Source organism: Corticium candelabrum, chromosome 11 (genome assembly GCF_963422355.1).
Source record: "Corticium candelabrum chromosome 11, ooCorCand1.1, whole genome shotgun sequence".
NCBI classification, from domain to species: domain Eukaryota; kingdom Metazoa; phylum Porifera; class Homoscleromorpha; order Homosclerophorida; family Plakinidae; genus Corticium; species Corticium candelabrum.
This window is the reverse complement of record NC_085095.1, coordinates 250577-274806: the sequence shown is the minus strand read 5'-3', so window position 1 is coordinate 274806 and position 24230 is coordinate 250577. Positions and strand designations below refer to the sequence as shown.

Below are 24230 nucleotides of genomic sequence, written 5' to 3'. Positions count from 1 at the left end.
GCTTGCACGGACCTCTTCCTCTACTTTCAGTTACTTTCCTCAAACTATAATAATGGAAACTTACTCTCTACCTAGAAGTTCTCTTTTATGCCAAATTTGCTGGCTCTGGTAAATCTCAGCTTCGTGTCCAAACCCCTCCCTTTTTTGATATCACAGTTGCTTTTGGTACCGAGCTCCCGTATAACGTCTTTAGATAGCTACTGGTAGGTGTTTGTCGTCACTGTGGCAGAGCAGAAAAGGACGGTGTATGTAGTAATCAATGTAGAGGAAACCGTAGCACTGTACTTGTCCCCTTTGCAGTTACAAGAACTATTCTTTTTCGTTTCCTCTCTCTCGATTCTTTTGGTTCGAGTCCAGTCTGTATAGCGCGAGTGCATGTATTTGTGTGCATGCACTGTATGTGCTTTTGGTGATCATGTGTGCATGATTGGTTGTTGTAGGTGTTCGTTGGTGTGTGAGTGAGTGCGTGTGCGTTTGATTTATTAATTAATTTAGAAACAAAGGTATGTACAACGGTTTTCATATATGGATTAGTGTCAAGAGCTTGAACAAACTGATGGACATCATGGTATGCGACAAGACTATGTATCATGGACTTTCAGTGAGATGCAGGATGCTCGAATTTTTTGCTTCCTGAAACTGTTCCATGTGATATCTTCCACAGGAATTTGAAATCGAGATCTAAGATGATGAAATTGTACACACTAACCATGATGAATGCAAACAAGTAAGCAAGATAAGTTTCTTTTATCTTCGAATGTTTGACATACCAAAGGTAGTTATTTTTAGACTAGTTTGTGTCAAACTGTGTTTACAAACTTGCAGGTGTACCTACTCATATAGACATATCACATCTAATGCACAACACAGTTTTTACACATGCTACTACAGCATGCAAGAGATATTCTGCTGAGCTAGTAAATACTGTAGATAGTAATCAAATACTTCTTGAACAAGGCCTCCTGCTAATTCATACACCAGTGATCTTGAACACTGGCAACAGGTACAGTACTCTCGAATTTCCAGACCACTCTGGTCTGGAAGTTCGAGGCTACACGTACAGGGCCACAGATAAAGACATTGGTTAGCTAATAATTGATATTATGAAAAGGCTGTAAGGTGAGTATGTTGTGTCATTAACTTTAGTTAGGATCTTACCTACATAGTTCAGTTGGTGTATTTGTAGGTTTTACGACAATAAGATTGTAGTATACTTGTGACAGTACTGTGTGTACTCATTTGGATCTCAAACCTGAAATATAGCAGTAGAATAGCAATAGACTGTGCGACTGCATTTGTGTAGTGGATGAAATTTGAAATAGCAAAGAGTGCTTGAGCAACCTAAATGTATAGTTGACAGTCTGTTGTGTCAACAACTTCAAGGGTAGGTGGCTTTACATATATACATCAAGTTGTTAATATTAAATTGTTACATGGTCAGTGCTTGTGTTTTTCTACTTTTTTATCAGATCATGAATTGTTCCCACTTAATAAGTATTATAAACTAAATGCTGTAGTTGGTGGACTATCACTAAAATGAAATGAATGTGGATTTTGATCTTGAATGATGTTCTTGCATCAGTCTTAGCATAATCTTTACAAAACGGTGAGTTTGTTCTAGTGCTTTCATAATTAGTGGCTGCATGCTTTGTTGAGTTTGCTTTAGTGTTTGAGTAACTGCCTTGGTTGTCACAGCAACTGCCTAATTGCTAAACAAAGCTAACTGCAGGGCCATAGGAGCCGGTCCAGCCATGGCCAGACCACTTTTTCTAGAGTAAACTTTCACCAGTGACCTATTTCAGGTCCATAGAAGCCGGTTCTGTGGGTCTGTTCTAGGCCACACCATCTTTCAAAAACTGTACTTGGGACAGTCGGTGATTAATGGCCGAAACTTTATGTTGAAACTATAGGTGATTAAATAACTAATAGGGAAAGTATACTAGAGAGCTTGACCCAATGTATTAATTGCTATCTAGCTAAGGGAGGTCATGTTGCGTAGCCAAGTATAGGTATTACAATTGTTGGTAAACGAGAGTTTTAAGAACCCTTTGTGCAATACATTAATTAAGTACTATTGTATGTTGGACGACTGCTGTCTTGGGCATTATCTTTGGATCACATCCTTTTAGCGCGCATTAGGCCGGACCACTTGGTGAAATGCTTCCTAGGGGCCAGAGTTACTGTGGCTTTGCAGATATAGTATGGTCACTGCTCTCTAGTTGCTTACTATAGTTAGTTGCCTGTAGTTTAATTGGCATGTGGCTTAATTAAATACTAGGACTCATGCTAACGTTCAAAGTTATCGTTGAAGCAGTTTTTGAAGTGCTGGCCAGAATTAAAATTCACCTATTTTAGAGAACCTACGCTAGAGACGTCGACAGTAGTTAGAATTAATGTAACAACAGGTTGTGGTCTTGGCTGTGATTTTTACATCTGTCTTCTGTTAGTGTTGTTCACGTGACAACGTCAGACACTCGCTGGTATTTAATAATTTTGCGTAGGCAGTTCTCATGCCGACAGAAAAGTTGTGTTTTAGGCCCGGAAAAGAGCAGGAAGAAGGCCGAGCAAGCATGCTTAATTAATTAAGTACGCACGCGCACATTTCTTTTTCTAGTTAGCGTTTCCGGGCAGCTTTCATTATTTTCTCTTCTGTGCTACCAGGTTTATTTAGCGTACGTTTGCGAAGAAAGGAGAGACCAGTGCCGTGCCGACGGTCCTGCATGCAGCCTTTTCATTACAATGAATGTTGCAGGACAAGGTAGCAGTGCAGCCGACCTACAGGTAAGTTACGATGTCGCGACTTTACACCTCGCATACGTTGCCAGTCTCCATCGTTGGGGTTGTATCCTCTAGGTTCGGCATTCTTCTAGTCTCTAACAAAAAGCTTTGACTATGCAATGTAATGAGAGTAGAGGAACTACGTGCAGCTGTTGCATGGGCTGTCACACGCGCTATTTATTCAATGTATTTGCTGTCATATTACGTCTTATCTACAGGTTTGGGTCGATTGGGTAAACGCTGTACTACGGCAGCACGACTTGCAGCTGAAGGTGCAAGACGTGAGAGTGGATTTGGCTGATGGCGCTGTTCTAGCTGCGTTGGTAGAATGTCTCGGTACGTCTGGTATGTGTAACTTCTATTGTGTGAACTATAGTCCAGGGTTGTTGGTGTTGTAGCGCGTACGAAGTTACCGGCTATTTATCGTCAACCTTCGTCAAGAATACAGAAGGTTAGTGTTTACTTTGCTGATGTCCTTGACGGGAATGTTGATCTGTGTGTGAGAAAGTAGCCTGTGATGATGGTGATGTCATACTACTCTAGGTGTTACTGTATTCATTGATTCCTTGAAAGTGTAATGAGTGATTTGTTTGTAGGTAGTGTACTAGGGTGTAGTTGATACCTTGTACATGTACAGGTGTGAGCTCTAGTATGTGAACAAAGACACATACCACCTGTACCTGTCAGTTGCACGTGTTTATTGGACACTTACTGAACCAAAGTGACAGCACTTCTTGTTGTTATGTTTGGATTGAGCTTGCTCAAATTGTTATTTACTGTTGCCTATGGCTGCCTATATAGCATATATTCAGTGTGCTGGTACAGTGGATGGATCTGAGGTTGCTTTTTGCATGCAGAATTCAATATGGAATTTGAAACTCGAAACTAGGGAAGTGCTTGCGTGTTTTGTAATGAGTCTTCTTCATGGAACTGGAAACAGTTTGACATGTTTGTGTTAATTGGAGCCACATACAATCTTTGAAATTTTGTGGGCATGAGTCAGCTCAGTATGTCTATTCAAATGGTGAATGTGATTCCAGTAGATTCTATATGATTTAGTGAGTTGTATTGTTATTAAGGGTGGGTTCGATTGGGTTCTTCCAGCCTCTTCCAGAAGAAGCTCCATGTACATGCTCTTCTTCCAACTTTTACAGCTCTGCTGCTATAGTTGGAAGAGCCAACTCTACCAACTCTGCTTCTGGTTGGAAGAGCACGCCCTTCTTCCAACCTCTTCCAGCTCTGTGCTGGAAGAGGCTGAAAGAGCCCAATAGAACGCTCTAAGCCTCCTTGCTGATGTTTGCAAAATTATTGTATTAATTAATTAATGGTTTGATTAAATTCCTACTGGTCATTTATCACTCCCTTACTGTAGAGTAAGACTCTCTTACTGTAGAGTAAGACTCCCAACTCACCTTCTCATCCAACAAACAACTCCTTTTTTGCGCATTGCTATTACATGTCATTGTACCTTGATTGTTTTCTTTTTTAAGTGAGAAAGGTATAGTCAATCTACAATAACATTTAGTATGTGTAGAAATGATTAATTAAAACAATTCAAACAAGGTGAGCTGCTGCAAACAGAGATTATTATCATGCTGCTTAATTTTTTTACTTCATACCCCGCTGCACAAAACAGCTAGACTGCCAAGCTCATACTCTAGGTTAGGTTGAAAGTTTAGATGAATTTAAGTTCGTACTTTGTCACAACTGCCTTGTATTAGCTGGCTACAGAAACGGACAAGCAGAGATTACTGTTTTGTCATAATATGTGGAAACATAGGCAAAGTAAAGTGTCTGTCAGTGAACATCATACGTGTCCAAGATGGCTAGCATCTCATTGGACTTTTGATGACAAAAGTTATTTTTATGGTTGAGTTTAAAATTAGCATTGCAACTAAAGGGTGTTTGGATCTCAGAGATGATAAATTTTGGTGGAGACTGCTGCAATTGTACAGTTCAGCATTCAGCAAGTAGAGTGGTGTAGTCTAGAGAATCATGTTGACCCAGAATTCTAGTTGAACAGTATTGCTTATCTGTAATTTTAAGCACATGTTTGCTGATGCTATTTTATTAGTCAAAGAAGAGTCTTAGACTGTTGTGTTTCAGCTATACACCAGTACACATAGTTGTCCATATGAAAGTGGCTACAGAGGATGACGTAAACTAATGCATTCTTGCTTTCTAACAAATTCTGCAGTCTAAAGGAGTCAACGTGTCTAGTAGTCTATTGCTTTTATGACAATGAAGACTCATTCCAAAGTGTGAAATCTTTGATTTTTTGAATCTTTAAGTTCCTTGTACGTTATCTTGCAAAGTTCCTTGACTGGAGCTCTTGTGGCCTATGATGACACAAGGAACATGAATAGCCACATCTAACAGAATGTATATTTATTCCCATTTAATATACGTAAGCAACTAGATATTAAATGGGCATATGTTACCCTACTCAACTTCAAGACAGTTACTTGTAAGGTGGTTGCTGACTTACTTGTCCAAAGCGTAGCAAGACGCTATATTTTTTTCAGACAAGAGAAACAAACTGCCTTGATCTCAATAACAGAAAGCACATATTTGTAAAATGGGTTACGTTTTTCATATCAATTTATTTGATCATGCAAAGGAACTTTAGGCATGGACTACATCACATCAAGGTCTGTATTTCAGCATGCTGTTTGTTGTGATAGTTGACTATTGATATCAAGCAGTTCCTTAATTTGTAATTGCCAATGAGTAGGGGACTTTGTTTGCTGTTGTGGAGTTTTGATTGGTAGTATTCTAGGTTGTGATGATTGGAATACATAAACAAGGCACTGTTTGTCTAATATATAAATCAAAATGTTATCAGGAAATTAAAACTGTGCAGATGGTGTACATTGCAAAGCATAAGTGGTCATTGGGAAAGTTTGGATAAGCCTACTTGAGGGTGATGGAATAACAAAACTATTTTCTATGTACTTTTTCTGATATGAGGGTGCCATGCAGTCTGTTCCTGATATGAAAGTGCCATCTGTTTCTTTCTGATATGAAGATGCTCAAGATGGTAAAGGTGTTCACTTAATTAATTAATTAATGCACCCCAGATCTTATTTCAATCAGGAACCGATTATGTGTGCAGTTTCTCAACAAAGTTCCACACAATACTGAATAGGTATATCACACTTCATAGTAACCTGCATAGACGTTTCATCAGTTCAGTCATGTTATGAGGCAAAGTTTAGCCAACCCCAGATCTAGAGTAAGAATGTAGCTATTGGACATAGGATTACAGCAACCTGATTGAGTTTGAACTGCTTGTGCTGGTTGGGATGGAGAATGTGTCATAGCTAGAGCATGATCTGAAAGCATTTTCTTGGCAACGATATATCACTGGAAATATTTAACTTAGTGTTTTCAGTTACAGCTCAAGAGTTCTAGCCAGGCATAGTAAGTGTGGTGGGCGGCCACACGCTAAGCCCCCATGCTTTACTTCTCAAAATGAGATGCCCACCACACCATGTGAACAAACACTGCAGTTGGAATTAGTGGCTGAGTTCACTACGTAGGAAACACAAGTTTGCACTCCTCATTGTTCACTTTGAGAGTGCTAATTATGGCTTCCAGCAGGTGTGCTATTTACTGTGCTATTTACTGTGCTATTTACTGTGCTATTTACTGTGCTCTTGTTTCTGTGTGCTGTATGCTCTAACAGATTGTATTGCAAAGCATGATGACTAAATTAAAGCATCATAATTGAATGACAATGTGGCATTTCTATATAAACATACTTGTCACTTACAAAATATTGATATGCAAACAGTTAATTCTCTTTCCCCAAAGATCATCCTAAAAACAGCCAAGTTATTCTGACTAGGTTGAATATTAATAAGCAGAGGAAGTCACAAAAACTCATGGGGGCTACGTTTTCGACAAACCATAACACGTCAAAACCATACCCCTTACAAAGACCACGCCCCTTTTAGGAAACCCGCCCAACCACCACGCTTTATTGAAAACCTGGCTAGAACTCTGCAGCTGATTACTTTTTAGTCAAGTTGCAAGTCAACTAGTGTGTATGCTAGTTGCATTGAAATGTGTTGGAAACGGTGACTCTCGAAAATCGTCAATGCTCTGTGACAGTGGGATTTCTTTGTGCTTATTATTTTCACTTGGACTACAAGTGCTGCTATTATTTCATGAACCAATAAACTGCAAAGCCACATGATTAAGTTAATGAGACAAACCTGGAATTGCAAATGCCACTATTTTTTGTTCCCTCCATAAAGTTTGTGAGATGCTTCTTTTTACTGTCTGGAGAGGTAGCTAGGTTAGTACTCTGGTCAGTGTTATGTGAAAGGCCTTGTGAGTTTGTTTCTTGGTCTGTGGTGTTGTCTGGCTATATTAAATTCTTGTACTAGGTACAGAATTTGGGGACTGTTCTCATGTTTGTTAGAGACCGGGGATTTCCTGTAAGCAAAGTGACTCCTCAAAGTGAGCCATTATAGTCAGCGACTATATGGGAATTGGCATTGTTTGATTATGCTCTTGATAGGTATTCTTGAGGGTAATCGGCAAGGCATTGTCCAGTTGTTGGATAGTCTACGGCAACTGAAAGACGGTATCTCTACGACGGGTATGTAGACATTTGGACAGGTCTAGGTAGAGGTGTTGGAAATTTGTTGTTTTATAGCAAGTGCACACGGAGTGAATCGTGTTTCTAAGACTAAGCTCCCTATTCCCAGCAGAAGGAGAACTACTGGCACTTTGCAGAATGTGCAAAAAGAGGTGGTACCAAAGACTCAGAATGAGAGACGACATTCGTTGTCATCAGCCATTTCATCGTCATCAGTGATCCATTCTACTGGTGTAAAACGTCTTCCATTAACTCGTAGTTCATCTTTTGTTACTGCAGCACGTGAAGCGTTTGAAAAGCTAGCGGAAAACAGCCATGAGTCAAAGCCGAAGCCAAGACTGCTTCAGCCTTCTGCAGTTGGTGTAGGTATCTCGATAGGGGATAAGAAGGGCAAAATTATGTCAGGTGGCTACCAAGCACAGGGAACTGAACAAGTTACAACTGTATCAGTTTTTGCCAATGATGCCAGTGGAATTTTTGTGACTTCCAAGAGATCTCCAATGAGAAGAGTAAAGCAAAAGGAGTCTTGTGCTGTTCAATCATTACAAAAATGCAATGATTCTTGGAATGTGAGTGAAATGATGTGTGCAGCTGATATCAGTTGTGTACCTGAAAGAGACAACTTTGTTTCAACACCTGGATCAAACGGGCATCAAGGTACCCTTGCTTGGATGTTGCAGTCTAATTGTTATCATGATAGTGCCCATGATAATGCCAGCTCCAGCTCTTTGTCTCAAGAACTAGGACTTACAAAGAGTGGTTTTGTAGTAAATGCAATCTCAGAAGTTGAGAAACATGATTCCAAAGAGCAAGATGATTTAGATCGATCACGATTTTCTTCTTCTTGGAATGGTTTTCATAGGTCAAACAAGAGAAGGAAAAGTTTGGAGGCAGTTGACTTGACAAAGACACCACAACATGGAAGATCGTCGTCTTTAGACTTAATGTCATATCAAGTATGTCAGCCTAGTGAGGCATCTATAAAAACCATGTGTCTGGAGGTACCACAAGATGCCAGTAATGCCACAACAATACTTGCTGCTGAGCCAAACAGTATGCAGCCAGAAAGAGATGTTTCTGGTGTAACGTGTGATTCACATCTAGAGGAAATAACTACTGAACTTGTGAAGACAGACCTTAGTGCATCTTTTCATGATAGACAGTCTGAATTGGGACAATGTGATTTCAATGTCCATGCTCCAGTACTGCAAACCATAAGTGCCCATTCTCCAATTGTGACTAAACAGATAGTTAAATTGGAATCCGCAAAGGACCATTACAAGACTACAATTGACTTAAATAATGATAGTGATAGCACCGCATCTGAAATTGCTAGTCTAAAGGCTGACGATCAGCCGTTCAGTGACAGTGGCAGTGACAGTGACAGTCTTGTTGCTTCCCTATCACTTACCACAGCAGAGACGTCTCATCACCGGGCCAGCTGCCAATCAACAGAAGTGGCGGCATCGAAGGCTAGCAAGACTCCACTCTCTGGAATACAAGATGATAATGTCAGTGAATCACCAGCAGCAAATACAGTAAGACAGTCGAGTGACAGGAGCATAGAAAAGCCACAACGTCAAACGTCTTATGGTTCACCACACAGTTTCAGTTATGCTAAATTTGGAGGATCCCTGCCTGAAAGTAGCAGTAGTAACAAGTCACCTGGTGCAGGACTTCCTGCTGGAGAAAGAGTTGGTGGTAAGCAGTCTATCATATGTAGTTATAGTTGTAGTACTGTCTCTTGCTCATGTTAGGATGTCATTAAAGCAGCCCAGCAGTGTAGAAATATAGCTCTGCTGTAATGATGGAGGTGCATGTGTTTAGGTGAATCTATGAGAAGAAACAAAGAACAGACAACTGCAGAAACCAATATTACTGTAGGCTTGTCTTATCCAATCCATAGAATACTTGATGAAAACTGTGTAGTATGTTTTCTTGTATATATCAGATTAGACGGCTACGACGAGAGCTCGAGTTTGCAGACAGCAGAGCAAGCAATCTCACCTCCCAGCTCGAATCGAGTGTCAGTTTGTTGGTGCATCTGTCATTGCCTACAAGTTGCTACCTTATTGTTCCAACAGATTGACAAGATGGTCACATATCAACAACACATGGGGCATTTACAGAGACAACTGAGAAAAGTAGTGGAAGAATCTCAATCCAAGGTAAAGGGTAAAAACGTTTGGCATCCTATTATTTGAAGAATGTGGCATTAGCATGTGGCATTAGTTAATAGAGAGTATTTCATAATCTGATTAGTAGCTAAGTAGTGCTGTTTTTTGACGTTTGCGATCTGGGACCATGTGCCAGTTTAGCAGGTGGTGTCCTGTGTGTGTGTGTGGTAGCATTTCAGTGTAGAGCATTACGGCCATGAAGAAGCGATATAGCAGGAGATCTCTGTCAACGGGGGATATCAGAATGGTGAGTGAGTGAGACAAGGTTACACACAATTGGTTTGGTAAGAGCTCAATATAAAACAGAGAACAGAAACGACTACAAACAGGCTCTAGATATGTAGCCAGGTAAAACTCAAGAAACAGGTTACTTTCTTATTACTCTAGTCTGTACGTGATCACTGTGCATCCTCCTTTCTCTCGTCTGTTCCTGTTACTATTTGTTGGGAAATCCTCCCTCTTTGAGTGCGACATCGCACAACATCTGGAAACTGTTTCGGACACCAGCTGGCATCGATGTGGATAAAAACGATCTGCTCTGATCACTCCCATTCCCGGAGTTCATGAGTGACATGCGAGGGGGACAAACAGCCGTATACGGCAGAGATACCGCTGCTGGCAGCACAACCATCGGAGTTGGATAGTGAAGATAGTAAGCAGGGGGAGGATCGAACATGACAGGAGAGGGCGGTACATGATGACCGTTTGATGTTCGGAGAGCTCTCGGAAGCGGTAGGAACGGTGGCGTGTTGTAAGTGACAGTGGCGCCTGAGCCGTCATCCTGTCGAGTTGAATCACTGGTTGATGGCAAAGGAAACGAGAGCGGGTAGTTGAGAGGCACGGGACTATTAGCGTTGGAATGTAGAGCTGCTATCTCACTTAGCGCTTGCTCTGCCGATTGTAGTTGGTCGTCTTGGTGGTGCACCGACGAGCCGTCTCCAGAACGGCGTGACATAGTGTATCTTGCTGGATCTCGGCCTTCCCTTCGAATCATCTCTGGTAGTGTGCGACGACGCGCGTTGATAAACCAGTTGCACAACTGCACCATAGTTAGCCCGCACTGCTCGCACAACTTGCGCTTCTCTGCTTCTGTAGGGTAGGCGTTGAAACGATGCTCCCAAAGCCACGAACGCAGCGTGGCCACTGCGTCTTTAGAGAGAGTCGAGCGCCGTTTCTTGGAGTGAGGTCTGGCGTCTTTAGCGTTGTTTTCTGACGCATCGTTGTCGCTGATGTCGCCGTTTTGTGGCTCTGAACCGTCATCATCTTCATCTGGCAGAAACCAGCACCGGAAACATTTGCTATATTTACAATCATTTGCTGTCAGGAAAGTAGAAGAGATGCATACTACCTTGACGGTATCGCTTGCTACTCGTGCCTGGCTCCTCCGACATCGCTGTCAGTCTTACGGATGGCGGCTCCAGCACAAAAGACAATAGGCAGACGTGCGGAGGACACTAAATGACTCACAGTTGCTTTAGGATTGCTTTTCCTGTTTGACAGCTCACAGGTAACAGCGACGTGAAGGCGGAGTTACGGTCTTTTAGGCTGTTTTGCCGGTACACGACCATGCTGATTGGTCTATGGTATACAATGATAGGTGCAGTTGACATATCCGGCGCGTGTGGTAGGACTGGACGCAGGTCAGGAGACATTGGTGTGGCGTGATGTCGTGTTAGAACGGTGACAAGGACGTGTTATTGCGTTCTGATCGGTTGTATCACTAGCTTTCTTAGAAGTTGTGGGCTGGTGGGTTGGTCTTTAAAGATGGCGCCTGCAATGTGTCTTGTGAAGGACTCCATTGTTTCTATCATATTTGACAAGCTGCACGTGCTGTGGTCAAACGGCGCTCTCATCTGTACCTCAAGTTGTCTTGAATTTGTGATAGCTCTCGAAAAAAACAGTATTGGATAAACACAGTTACCACATGAGTTGTTGTAAATAGATAAAAAGGTTGATAGGTGTAGATGCTCGCATTCTCTGATTATGCAGTGATATGGAGGAGCATGCGCATGTGGTGAGCATAGTTCTTTTCTTCTCTGTAATTGATGTTGTGTTAGTGCTTTCTTTTGACTGTTTTCGAAGACATGGTACCCACAAGTTTGGAAGCTGTTTAGTTAGGTATCAGAAAGAGGGTGTATAGATAACTAATGAGATCTTGTCATACATTTGTCAAACCCTATGAGGAGTGAAACTATGCACAGATTGATACTGATGAGCTGTCTGTGCTGTAAAGTACCATATTTGAATGCAAATTATTACTCTGATTATGCTTGTCAAACTCAGGAATGGTGTAGTTCCAACAGTGTACAGCATTGTTTTGAGATATTCTGCTAGTCCATTGTTGGGCAACAGATAAGTGTGGTCATGTGGCTCTCAGGGCTTGTATACTTATTAGCTGTGTTGGTTTAGGAACATTTGTCTAATTGACAGCCTATGATTGTCACAATAAGAGAGATAACCTTTATAACAACATATGTTCTATGTATTCAAAGTGTCAAAACTTCTTTTGGTATGCCTTGTGGGGTAAGTTATAGGGGTTGTTTTCTCTTTGCCTTTTCCCTATTATGCTAATTTTTCTCCGCCCACTGAGCTGTGGTTGAGTGGTTGCATGTAACAGGATGTTGTAAGCAACTGGTGTAGCTAAAACATATATATTAGTTCAACAGATAAAAAGGTTTAAAATTGCTTTACTTCTTAGAGCTGTCTGATGGTATAACCATGTTCTTTTTTCTAAATGAAATATTTTTGCAAGTGGGGGAGGGTTGAGGAGAGGGAGTATTGGAAGTTTGTCTGGGATCTGTCAACTACCATAGAGTTGCCAATAAAGCCTTGACTTAATTAATGTCTGCATAAGCCACAGCCAAAATGCAGCTACTATTCAAAAGGGGCTTTCATTTAAGGGTGGGTTTTTATTGGTGACTTTACAATATCTGTTAGGGGAATGGGCGAGTGGAGAAGTGAAGAAGAGCTACTATCGTGTAATAATCACTGTAATGTTTTAATCCACCTTGTTTGGATCATAAAGAAACACTTCCTTCTTCATTTTCCAACTTGGGACATACTGTATTTGCCCATAATAACGGCTATACTGAAATAACGCCCATGCCCGTATATACACCCAGGTGCAACAGGTCAGAGCTTTCAGCCCGAAAAGCACCGATGCCCAAGTATACGCCCTTGCTCGAGTAAACTCCCAGACAAGCATGCACAGAATAAACAACATGGTGTCTGCAGAACATCTGTCTCCGTCAGTGTGCGTGTTTGATGAGCTGCATGGTGTCAGTTTTGAGTGAAAGTGCTTACCGCTAGACTCATTTCTTTGGTGCAATTAATGATACTGATGCTGTTGCCGGGCTTCAGGGCGACGACTCTGCTTTGCATGTGTGGGTATAGTTTCTACGTCTATGCTGATCGATGGTCCAGTACCTTTGATCTTGCAAACAGATAATTGCAAGCATTTGTGGTATTTCTGTCTTTGAGTGTCTAAATGATGACTGGCCAAATGACTGCATTTTGCGACCATGTATACGCCTAGGACCAAAATAATGCCCATGCTCTAGTGTACGCCCGGAAAAAAATTCTTTTCTAGACGCCCAGGACATTATTACAGATGAATATGGTATTGTAGGACGATACTAGCAGTGGTATCATTGAAGCCGGCTCTCTGGAAGCTGGATCCATCTGAAAACAAGAAGTTCTGTTGGAAGGCATGGAAACTGTGGAAGGAAAAGTATGAGAAAGACAACATGCCTGAGTGGAGCTATTAGCAAAGGGGTCTTCACCAGGAAGCCAGACAGACCTTGTAAACATTGGACCATTTGTTACCTTGGGTGATTGCGAGAAGCATTTCCCAGCAACAGACGATAGACACTAATATCACTGGTATGTGCGTTGTTCATGCAGTTGGCTGATAGATAAGGGCAGCAATGGAGATTTTGCTGAAAATCAGCAAAGTGCTGGTACTGCCATGCATGCAGTCTCAGTCATTAATAATTAGTACATTAATGATTTGGATCACCTATGGTTCTAATGAAATTTGGACGTTTGCAAAGGGCTACATCTGACTAAATGAGTAGAACTTTTGCTTAATTCTTTTCTTGTATCACCAGCGCAACCGCGTTAGTATGTAGGGTTGAGTTTGTGTTCAGTTCTTCCTGTAAGAGCGGGTACCGTTATCAACCGTTTATGCTACAAAGCTGATTTCTATACCAAACCTCTGCGCTTGCAATGGAGCAAGTCCATGACTACTCAAATTTGTCATTGCAGTGCAAGGGTCCCTTTGAGGGACCGACTCCTGTGTAAAAATTTTTGATAACGCAAACGCTACACCTTCCAGTTCATTTGAACACACGCCCACACTGGTCCAGTGTATGTAGACTGTACGTGTTGTCACCCTCCTCAACGCTTTCAGCAATCGAAGGTTTTTGCCGGCTAGATAGCGCTAGGTTTTCTCTCTAGATTCTGATTGTATTTGCACCGAATCCAACGTACACATTTCCTACACCAATTGTTACACGGGAGTGTCGATTTCTACCGTCAATGTCCACTTCGCCAATGCTGGTACACTGTAGTCTCACGTAGCCATACCCTTCCTCACCTCGTCAAACTTCCCAGTGTACTGTATGACGGCGGCCGGAAAGGGTCTGCTTACGTGAGACTATTGTATTGCAAGTCACAATGTACAATGACTATCGTATGCAGTGGCATAGGAAGATGTTCACGAGCGGGGGAGGAGGGAGGGGGAGGAGGGAGGGGGATGTACCGTGGATGTCATCATGAGTAAGCAAAAACTACCTTGCTTGTCAGACCATAAACAGATTTGCAAAAGTCACCGGCACAGGAAATTTAAATTCCTACACTGAGCGAGGAGACTTCATCCCCCCTAAGCCCCATCCCCGCTTCCTACGCCGGTGATATACATTGCTAATGTGGTAGCTACTGCTCTAGCTATAAGTACATATTGATCTGAGGTCAATTATCGATATCTCGTGCTTTCAATATATTTCTTTACTTTCAGTTAAAAAGAATGCAAACAAGTATAAGAACATTTTGAAAAAATGAGAAAGACATAGGGTTGCCATACGAAGAGAATAGAAACAGGACCATGTCGGGTGTGCTGTGACATCTTTCATGAATTCACTCATACAGATGGAGCAATACATCATCCCTACATTGCACTATTTTCTAGACACTATGTGTTTAGATCTAGAAGATGGTGCAATGTAGAGATGATGTATTGCTTATAGTGTGTATGAGTGAATTCATGAAAGATGTCACAGCACACCCTACATGGTCTTGTTGCTATTCTTTTTCGTACGGCAACCCTACAGCTTTCCCATTTTTCAAAATGTTTTTTATACTTTTAAACTAGGCAATGCCATCTTCCTGTGTTGCAATGATGCATTGACCTTGGTGGTAGTTGCTTGTTTTTATTATCATATAGACTTCAATGTCAATGTCGCTTGAGGAAGAGAGGAATATTTGCAGAAGTATAGAAAAGAGGGGCTTGTATGATTTTTTAGTTATCTAGCAGCTGCTGTCAATGACTAAAAATAATTATCGTTGGTAATCTGACAGCTTGAGGCATAAAGATTAGAGGTGACGTTAATTGTATGTTCTGGTGTCATAACAGGCTCTAAGGTAGCTGTTTATCAACACTTGATTCTCCAAGTTCACAGTTGATCATTTTTGAAGTAGATCTTTATTGTTGAAATGTAGAGGGTCAGCCAGTACAAATAGTAGTGTATGTTTTGCACATTGGGTACCATATAGATATGTGTTTTCGTTCTTGTTGGTAATTGTATCAAATTATAGTATTGGCAAAGTGGGAAAGAGTCTTTGCCACAGTAATGCTAACATGACTTATACATTTACCACATGTATGCACAATTTTGTTGTAAACGTTGTTCTAAGGAATAGTCTTCTGTAAGCCAAGGCAACAAGCTCTAATCTGGAATGAAAAGCCTGAACAGAACCAATGGCAAGGTTGATAAGAATACGTCCTGATTGGTATCCCTTTGTGTAGGGTTCTGAACTTGCTCAAATCAAGACAGTGTTGGAATCTTTGGAAGAAGAAAGTGGTGATGAAGCACTAGAGCAAAACTATGAACCAACAGCTGCTTTGCATTGGAATTGCCAAGAAAACAATACTTGGTTACAAGAAAGAGGTATCATTTTGGCATGTTTTAGCATAGTTTTGCAAGCTGACAGAAAATCCTTTTCTGCGGTGTGATTTTTAGATAGTGATGTTTTCAGACTAAAATCAGCCGAGCCTTTGGATATTATATCCAGCAGAAAGCATAAACGAGTTGCTTGGAAGGTACCATACGCATTTGTCTGTACAGAGCTAAACAGATTTGTGTGTACAGAGCTAAGCTAATACTAGCAGGTGTGGCGGTTTAGTAGGTAGCATGCCAGTAGTTAATTAATTAATTTAATTGGCTTCAGGACGTTCCTTGGTATGTGATGCTAACTTACTTGATTTGCGTTTACAGCCTGTTTTGCCATTTGGCAGAAGGACATTGTCTACCTCTAGTACATCTTTATCTGAACATTCAATGCACTTTGCTTGTGATAGCAAGCGATCTGGTCTGTAAGTGAACATGTCACCTAAGAGATGTGTACATAATGTTGGTTATAAGTGGGTACCAATGTGCCGGTTAGTCTAGATGGCAGCAGCTCTTAAGAGTTGAATTAGTGGTGATCTTGAGTTGTGCAGGCAGGTTGTATGTGTCCCAGCCCTTTAGCAGGAAGGCATTCAATTTCTATGGGTGTGTCACAACTGTTGGAACTGACAGAACCAGAACTAAATGGAATGAAAAATCTGCTTCGTGAACCCGAACTGCTAACCGAAATAGTGCCAATGGTTACCTAGGGCTTCATTGACTACCAGAACGACTTCAGCTAACAGCGCCTCTTGTTGACCTTGTGATGGACTATAAATATTTCTCAACTGAGTGATAGATTGCGCAGGAAACTATCAGTATTGCTGTCTGCAAAATAGTGTGCCATCACACTTTCGGGACTTTGCCAAGAAAGAGGTGTGTCAGTTTTTGTCAGTTCTAGCAGTTCCAGCTACTCAGAACGAGTTCAAACAGTTTCAGAAATAGATCGAATGCAAGTACTGTGGTTTATACAGTGTGTAGTCATAGTTATGGGTACTGAATGCCATTGCTTAGCTGTGCAACGAACAAAACTCTCTAATGGTGATACTGACAGTTTATAGTTTGCTGACTTTTATTTGGAACTAACATAACTGAAGTGCTTGCTTTACTCTACTGGCTTTGATCACGCTAGGAATTTGGAAATATCTAATTCTTTATTATGTGTGCTACATTTGCTTACAATATAATAAACAATTACTGGGATCTGAGCTAGATGCTAGCCCTTGTGATCGGTTGCCTGTTTGTGACACTTCAACACAAGGCTTATTATAATATATTATGATACTGACACTGATTGCGAACTTACTTGTGCAACTTAATTGTCAACAGCTCTGAAATGCACTGAGGTACATGTAAACATTTGTATGAGTGTGGGAAGTAGAAGCAATGGACACCCAGCCATGTCCAAATGAGGAAATACAGTGGTTGTGTAATTTAATTGGCATATCTTTGCTTTCTGGTTTGTGTCCACCTATGAAGAATGTGTAGGGTATAATGAAGTATATTGTCATCATTTAGTGATGCTACTTATTGTATTGCCTAAAAAAACAAAAAAAAGTGGTAACTCTGTAGAAAATTATTAGCCTGTTCTTATACCTCATACTGTTCTATTGTGAGTGAAATTTATTGATATTGCATTGCTAACAAGCAAGAAAGGCAAAGTAAGAGGGATATTGGGAATACCTTTGACCTGACCTGATGACTATCAACAGTGAAAACACAAACTAATGGTGCTTTTAGGTATCCAAATAGTCTCACTTAGTTGTTCCAGGTGGTTGATGGATGCCATGTTAGTGATCTCCTGTAATCCCCAGCTTTTGTGGGTGGATCTGGAAGTAGTCTGTATAAAGTTAGCATGTGGCTATTGCAGTTGGGGCTACTTTACTATTTGCTAATAGCAAATAAGGCGTTGGACAGTTTCTACCTTATATAGATCTACCTTGTTTGTTAATTAATGGCTTAGGGGTGTAGTTTCCAACTTGGGTCAATTGTTCAGTGTCCAATGTCCTGTTTACATGAGCATGTTAAACCAGCCAGCACGTGCTGACCTGGATTGGCTTAGTCTAAAACATACAACCACTGCCACCCTGTCAGGTTGCTCTGAGCTAGTCTCTCACCTTTTGGCTCAATTTAGTTGATTGTGGGGTGAAGATAACTTGCAAGTGGGAGTTTGTGTTCTAGGTGAATGCTTCTATCTTCTCTGATGATGATAAATAGCAAGTGTTTTTGTAGGTGTACTGTGTGGGCAGTTCTAATTTACTTTGTTTTTCCTGGTCTGTCACAGGTGTGTTATCTGATTACTAGAATTAAGGCCTCTAGTGCTTGTAATTCGATCATCAGTAGACATTTGGTCAAGACATACAGTAACTAGTCTAAGTTTAGGTGTTTTACTCAAGCAGTTGTGTGTCCTCCACTGGCATGCTCTTGTTTGCAAGGCACTTAGTACCATGATAACAGTAGTAGTAATGCTGACAGCAGGTTCATTTGAAAGGTATGAAATTGGAACACGTTGAGAGTTGTTGTAGAAGGTTAAATTGTGAAATATTAAAATGAGCCTATTTGTCTGGACTAGATGCATTTATTTGTGTAGGTTAATTGTGTGAATTCAGGCAACATTTTTCTTTGGACACTTTTATTGTACGTTGCCTTGGAACCTACTCCTACTTTGCACTGTTACATGCAAAAGAAGAAAATGATTTCTCACTATTTGGAGCATGATCTTTATTGATTGTTTGAATTTGAATAGCATCTTTGAGTTCTTTTAGTGGCAAGAGTTTATACATACTACTTGTACTTTAGTTAATTATCATGGTTAATAATTATGTGGCATCCTTACATTTTGTCCAACTCATGAAGTGTTGTTTGCTGCCTGCAGTGGTTGTACACTGTATATATATTTGAATGTGACTTGAAAAATGACAGTCCAACTGCCAGTTTATGGGCCAATTTTGTACCACCTTTCCAAAACGACATAAATTAGTCTAACCAAGCAAACCTAGACACTATAAGGATAGCTTGAAATTGAGGATTGTGCTAGCAATTTTCAGCTGCCTAGTACATTTCAAACCATTTTTGATATTGTAGGCTGTAAATAGATATTACGATACTGAGTGGTTTGCTTTGTAGGCTGATGGAAGATAAGGCATTCAATGGGATTTCGCAGCTTGAGGGGCAACTAATTGACTCCCAGGTTAACGAATTAGTTGGTGAAAAATTTGGTCATGTGTATAAACAATTTGTTTGAAGGCGGAGATAGCTCGCTTAGCTTTGTCTAACGAGACAGCTTTGAAGGATGCTGAAAGTCTGCATATCACAGTGAAAAGTCTTGAGGTGGCTTACTTTGCTATGCTCATTTGCACGCAACATTTGTATTGATATGTTATGCTGTTGTAATTTGCTATCGTGTACTGTTATTGGTAGGAACAGTTATCAGGTGTACTTCATGATGCTAGTAAACCTGGGACTGAAGCTTTCAGTACAAAGGGATTGTCAAGTAGCAGACCGTATTCTCCACGAGCTTCTTCGAATTCTGGTATTGATTTTAGTTTGTATTAAGTGTTCCATGTTATTGTAACTGAATATGTGAGGCAGCAGTAAAGTTTATATGCAAATGTGTTCTGTAGATGACGAGCCGAGTGATAGTCAGAGGACAACTATTTATGTTCATGTTGGTGAAGACTATGAAGTATTTTTCATTTTGTTGTCGTATGCTTTACTGATTTATTGCATGAGTTTTGTGAAGGACCAGCGTCTAATGGCTATTGCAACCATGCAGGTTGCAGTGAATGCAACATGGACTGCAATAGATGCAAAAGTTCTCTCGACATTTGAGGTTTTAAGAACATGTATTTTCACTGTGAGTTTACCATCATACTGCTTTTGGTTTGGTGTAGCTCTATTTGAGCAAACTTGATGGCAAATCTTGGTTGGGATTGGATCGCTACAGTATTGCATACTATTGGCTTGGAGATGTGAAACGAGCAGTGGGTAGGAATATGCTTTACATGGCACGAGACCTGATGTTGTATCAGTGCTGTACTGTACTTAATGGCAGGCACAAATGTAGATGAATCTACATCACCGCATGAAGCAGCAGTGGGAAGCAAAGCAGCTGTTATTCTTCATCTTCGAGGTATTTTGTCACATTAGGTTTACATTGCTCTACACAATACTAATGAAGTGGAGACCTAGTACACTAAAATAGTTTGCTTATGTTGATTAGAGATTATCATGAGGCTAACACTAACTCTGGAAGTTTGTTTACAGTATAGTCACAGACTCACTGACATCTGTCAATCTTCTGTCTCTCTTATGTTATGGTCTACTGTACAAATACATAGTTTTGTGTGTAGTTTCAATGATTTAAAGAGCCTTTTACTAATTGATGGGGTTTTATACATATTTTATTAGAGATTCTGATTTTTTACTGTATTTAGAAGTACAGCATTGTAACTAGGGTCACATGATTAAAGAGCTGTCACATATGAAATCTGTTTTAACTGTTTTGTGGGGATAGGTACCGATGATGGGAGCTGCGATGCTTTGGCTTTCTGCACTCTTATTCCAAAGCAATTTCTACAGGTAAACTTGGATTTGTTATGCTATATTATACTATGGTATCACAGTGTGCGAAATAGTCTTTGACTGACCACTGGATATCATGTCCTGTCAATTTAAAATTTGCCGGACATTAGAAATGTCTGGTCGGACATTCCAATCCTGGCAAATACTACTTATCATTTACAATTTATCATATATATATATATATATATATATATATATATATTTATCAATATATTTTCTCTATTCTACTATAGTTTCCCAACCCCAACACAACTATCTCAAATTAACGCAAAAATATCTTCTCTACTGTCAAATGCTAGTCTCTCTAAAACCATCTTAGAATTATAAAGCCAAGTTTGATGGACAACTGTTGATGGAGGTGTGAGGTGGCTTGGCTAACAGTCAGGTGGTTATGCAGTGCTGATCTCTGTGCAATTGATTTCAAAACATGAGGCTATGAGACGACCAAATACCGAAAGTTTCAACCACAAGGGTTATATACATTCTTGCCGGGTCCAATGGACACCTGCTTGGGAGTAAAGACCTTACAAAACCTCGAGGACTGTAGCAATGACACGTTCAAGCGAATGTGTACACACACTGATCCCACCACATCTTTTTCCAGCATCTAAGTCCACCACACTAGATATACAAGCACAAGGAACAAAGTGGTCTGGAGGAGGCATATGATTCCCCATTCTGATCTAGTTGATGGTTAGTTACTGTAGTGGATCAATTCATGACAATTATCATGGGTTGCCGCAGTAATTCAAGGTTGGTACACGTATCCATGTATTTGTGTTACCAAACCAAATCTCTTGGAGTATACATTGCACGAACAGGTTGATAAAGGACACTTGCCAACGCAGCTAGCTCGAGGATGCCTGACCAAGTGCTAAGTTTTATGGCTCTAGATGGCACTTTGATGTTGCATCCCTTTGATAAAAGAGTCATATGCATGCAATTAGTACAACCCACCTGACAAATTACTGGTCTGACTAAAAAGTGGCCATTGTTTGAGATAGCAATGAAGAGAGAGACAGACTTTCATCGCTTCCTCGACTCTGCGCTGCTTGGCTACAAACCCATTCGCGTAAATTTCTGCGCGCCTGGTCTGCAAGCAAGCCTCTCCTTCTTTTGACTTCCGTTGGCGTGTCCTACCCAGTGAGTTTTGGAACGTCGTCTTCCGCATATGCGCCATACCTCTAGACGTGGAAACTGCAATCGTTCTAAGAACATGCACTACTACTATGCTATACGCTACGCTAGTGGCAGTTTCTTAGTTCAAGGACTTCTTGCTATCCTATCAACCTAATCATCTTCAGGTTGTTATAGCCCCTACAGAAAAAATTACACGCAAGTATCTCTGAGTTTCCTATCCTGCTGCGTTCACGGTGTACGGCTCGTGGCTGTCCGCTGCATTTTTGTTGCACACCTCGGAGCCTCAGCGTGTGTACTTGAGCACCCGCATCCGGGATTTGACAAAATTCACATTTAGCTATACAGTACACGTACGGCGAGTGGCTGTTTGCGTTTGTTTCATGCACGAATTGCGGAAATTAGGTTTGTTGACATGATACTGGGATGTGCGAGGATGTGGGTTGCTCATACGGAATTCCACACCTGCTGCTACGGCACCGGACAAACTGTCTGGCGAAATCACAAATGGCCGGACAAATGCTTCGTTCGGTTGGTAAATGTCCGATGTCCGGCCGTTGTTTCGCACACTGGTATCATACTATAGTTCAATTACCTTGTAATCAACTGATTATTGCTTGCAGGCTTACAGTGCTTTGATTCTTGCTTATCACAAAGTTTTGATTGTTGGACCTCAGTCATCAGGGAAGACATTTCTAGCTGGTCATCTGGTGAGGCATTGTCTTGTTAGGTATGCAAGAACACATATCACAATTTACTATTTGTTGTTGTAACAGATCTGTTGTGTATTGCTCAGGTTAGGTGTCCATGTACCAGACGAAGCAGTCTTCTTGTCTTCTATGGATAGCTTTCCTTTGATGGTGTTGTAGTTGTTGTTTGTTGATCTTAGTTATTCTGTTGTTCAACAGTTTGTTTTTTCTATTAGGAGACAGGGGAGAAGGTAAGACAAGTTCTAAAGGAAGCAGAACAGAAGTGAGATGTTTTGAAGTTTGTGTTGTTGATTTGGTTATACGCTTGATGTCTCTACAGGGAGTTGTGTGCTGCTGCTGTTATATTGGATGATGTTCGATCGTTTGAACAGCTTGGGATTGTGACTGAAACATTGTCTGCTATTACAGGCCAAAAGTAGAATTTGAGCTGACTCTGATTAGTGAAATGTTCTGATAATTGTTGATGGTAGCATTATAGTTGTTGCTATCATGACTTTGTCAGACAAGCACAAAGCTGGTGTAGACCCACTCTCACATCACCTTTGGACGTGGCGGTACTGTGTGCAGTTTGTTTTCCATTTGAGTAGCAGTCGGTGCAAGTTTGTTTGTTTGCAGTCAAATTCAGCTGTGGTGTCACAGTGAACCAATTCACAGTTTGCTTGATTGCTTTTTAACACGCCGACTTATTCAAACTAATGTTCAAACAAGGTAGTCTCATTCAAGTGTATTTGGTGGTGTTATATGTGATATGGTGTTGTATAGTGCTGATGATAGAGACCTCACTGCTTCGATAGAGTGGGTGTGCAAAGTGTGGCACAGAGTGAATCATGTTTTGGATTGTTGTTCTAGTCTTTGTGCTCCTAGAGGTGGGTGTGTATGCACATTGTGGATGTTGTCAGCATTGAGTGTGTTATGTCTTTTGACTATATGTCTTCTCTCAGGTCCTTGTCAATTCTTTGATTGTCCAATGAACACAGTAGATATCCAAGTTTGGTTTACTTTACTGTGGAATCACATGATATTGCCTTATTTGTCAATGATCTTCAGGATGTCTTCTCATGAAGTGACACATTGCTTGATTGATTTTGTATGCCCGCTGTGTAGTAACGATTGTATTGTTGTTTGTCAGAGTTATTCTGCTGACTGCGCCTGGGTCAGTGATCCTGCTGGCTGGATATTAGATGGCATCCCGTGGCAAGAACACTCCAACAGCTTACCAATATTGAAACTTGAAAGAAGCGACTTTGGTCTTCATGCAAATATACCTTCTTCATGTAGGCTGATTGATTGCAAATGTTCTTTCTTTCTTCTTGTTTGTTTGTTTATGGTAATAGTCATGACTTACTTTTCTGTCTTAGATGAAGGTGGAGAGAGATTTCTTGAGCATATGGTTCGTTGAAAGTTTTTGGTTTTTGTCTTACTCTCTTTGATCTATTGTTGGTTTCTAGGCTGGATTGCTTGGCATATTGGTGAGGATACCGATGTTGCCTCCAGCCCCACAACCAATGAGGAAAATGAATGGAAGAACTTTGTCGGTATCTCGTATTCGAAAAGTTTCCGTCAGGGAGATGTCACCAAGTGAAGTTGTGCAGTCTGTGCTCTAGCTCTGTTACGTGTGAACAATAATCTTGAGTATAATGACTGTTTATTAGTTAATTATTGTATTATTAGTTAATTATTGTTGGTTTAATGGATAGAACGATAGCTTCATACAGAATGGGTTTCTTACTTTCTATTGTAAGATTTTCATGCTCAGCACGTGCACTGTGTCAGGCACGTGCACGTACATGACAGATGCAAACTGCGGAGCAAATGCGTGTTTTTCTACATCTCATACGTTTGCATGAGGTCCGCACTGTTACGCGTGCATACGGCTCTAGGTTACTTGTGCGCAAGTTCCAGGGATCCGGAATTATGCTAGAAGTCAAATGATTTGCAGATGTCTGCGCTCCGACTTAGGCCTACTACACGTTCATGCTCCCAAACATTTGTGCTGTCCTGCACTGCACTGTACCCAGCTGTATGACACTGTACTGTGCTGCATTGCCCTGTACAGTAGTTTTATGTCTTC

At 40.8% G+C, this 24230-nt stretch overlaps 2 protein-coding genes across 7 annotated transcripts; one reads left to right on the top strand and one right to left on the bottom strand.

The window, feature by feature from the left end:
* Window positions 1–193: 193 nt before the first annotated feature.
* LOC134186754 (neuron navigator 3-like) lies at window positions 194–23962 on the top strand. 6 transcript variants are annotated; one of them, XM_062654801.1, is made up of 35 exons: window positions 198–245; window positions 301–345; window positions 496–601; window positions 665–727; window positions 2662–2781; window positions 2997–3114; window positions 3177–3229; window positions 7173–7245; window positions 7307–7387; window positions 7445–9088; window positions 9215–9267; window positions 9339–9413; window positions 9472–9555; window positions 15590–15731; window positions 15804–15883; window positions 16059–16156; window positions 18855–18918; window positions 18975–19058; window positions 19149–19260; window positions 19352–19413; window positions 19471–19560; window positions 19622–19715; window positions 19783–19860; window positions 20245–20309; window positions 22073–22179; window positions 22246–22309; window positions 22375–22421; window positions 22479–22574; window positions 22630–22713; window positions 22775–22867; window positions 22922–23025; window positions 23101–23222; window positions 23289–23433; window positions 23518–23549; window positions 23608–23962. In XM_062654801.1, exons 5-35 carry the CDS (start codon window positions 2740–2742, stop codon window positions 23761–23763), a joined length of 4242 nt encoding a protein of 1413 aa, XP_062510785.1. In that variant the 5' UTR covers window positions 198–245; window positions 301–345; window positions 496–601; window positions 665–727; window positions 2662–2739; the 3' UTR covers window positions 23764–23962. The 6 variants fall into 6 exon arrangements, with proteins under 6 accessions (XP_062510787.1, XP_062510785.1, XP_062510786.1 ...); XM_062654803.1 differs by having other exon boundaries at window positions 194–345; window positions 535–601; XM_062654802.1 differs by lacking the exon at window positions 301–345.
* Window positions 9840–11034, bottom strand: LOC134186758 (homeobox protein TGIF2-like). Its single transcript, XM_062654811.1, has 2 exons — window positions 10913–11034; window positions 9840–10833 (listed from the first exon to the last, which is right to left on the bottom strand). The coding sequence occupies exons 1-2, from the start codon at window positions 10953–10955 to the stop codon at window positions 10001–10003; spliced, it is 876 nt and encodes a 291-aa protein (XP_062510795.1). The 5' UTR covers window positions 10956–11034; the 3' UTR covers window positions 9840–10000.
* Window positions 23963–24230: the final 268 nt, after the last annotated feature.

Coding starts and splice junctions, on each gene's coding strand:
- LOC134186754 (XM_062654803.1), top strand. CDS start 2,740: ATGAATGTTGCAGGACAAGGTAGCAGTGCAGCCGACCTACAG. Junction 3,115..3,176: donor TGCGTTGGTAGAATGTCTCG/GTACGTCTGGTA, acceptor TTGGTGTTGTAG/CGCGTACGAAGTTACCGGCT. Junction 23,434..23,517: donor TGCAAATATACCTTCTTCAT/GTAGGCTGATTG, acceptor TTTCTGTCTTAG/ATGAAGGTGGAGAGAGATTT.
- LOC134186758 (XM_062654811.1), bottom strand. CDS start 10,955: ATGTCGGAGGAGCCAGGCACGAGTAGCAAGCGATACCGTCAAG. Junction 10,834..10,912: donor TAGCAAGCGATACCGTCAAG/GTAGTATGCATC, acceptor GGTTTCTGCCAG/ATGAAGATGATGACGGTTCA.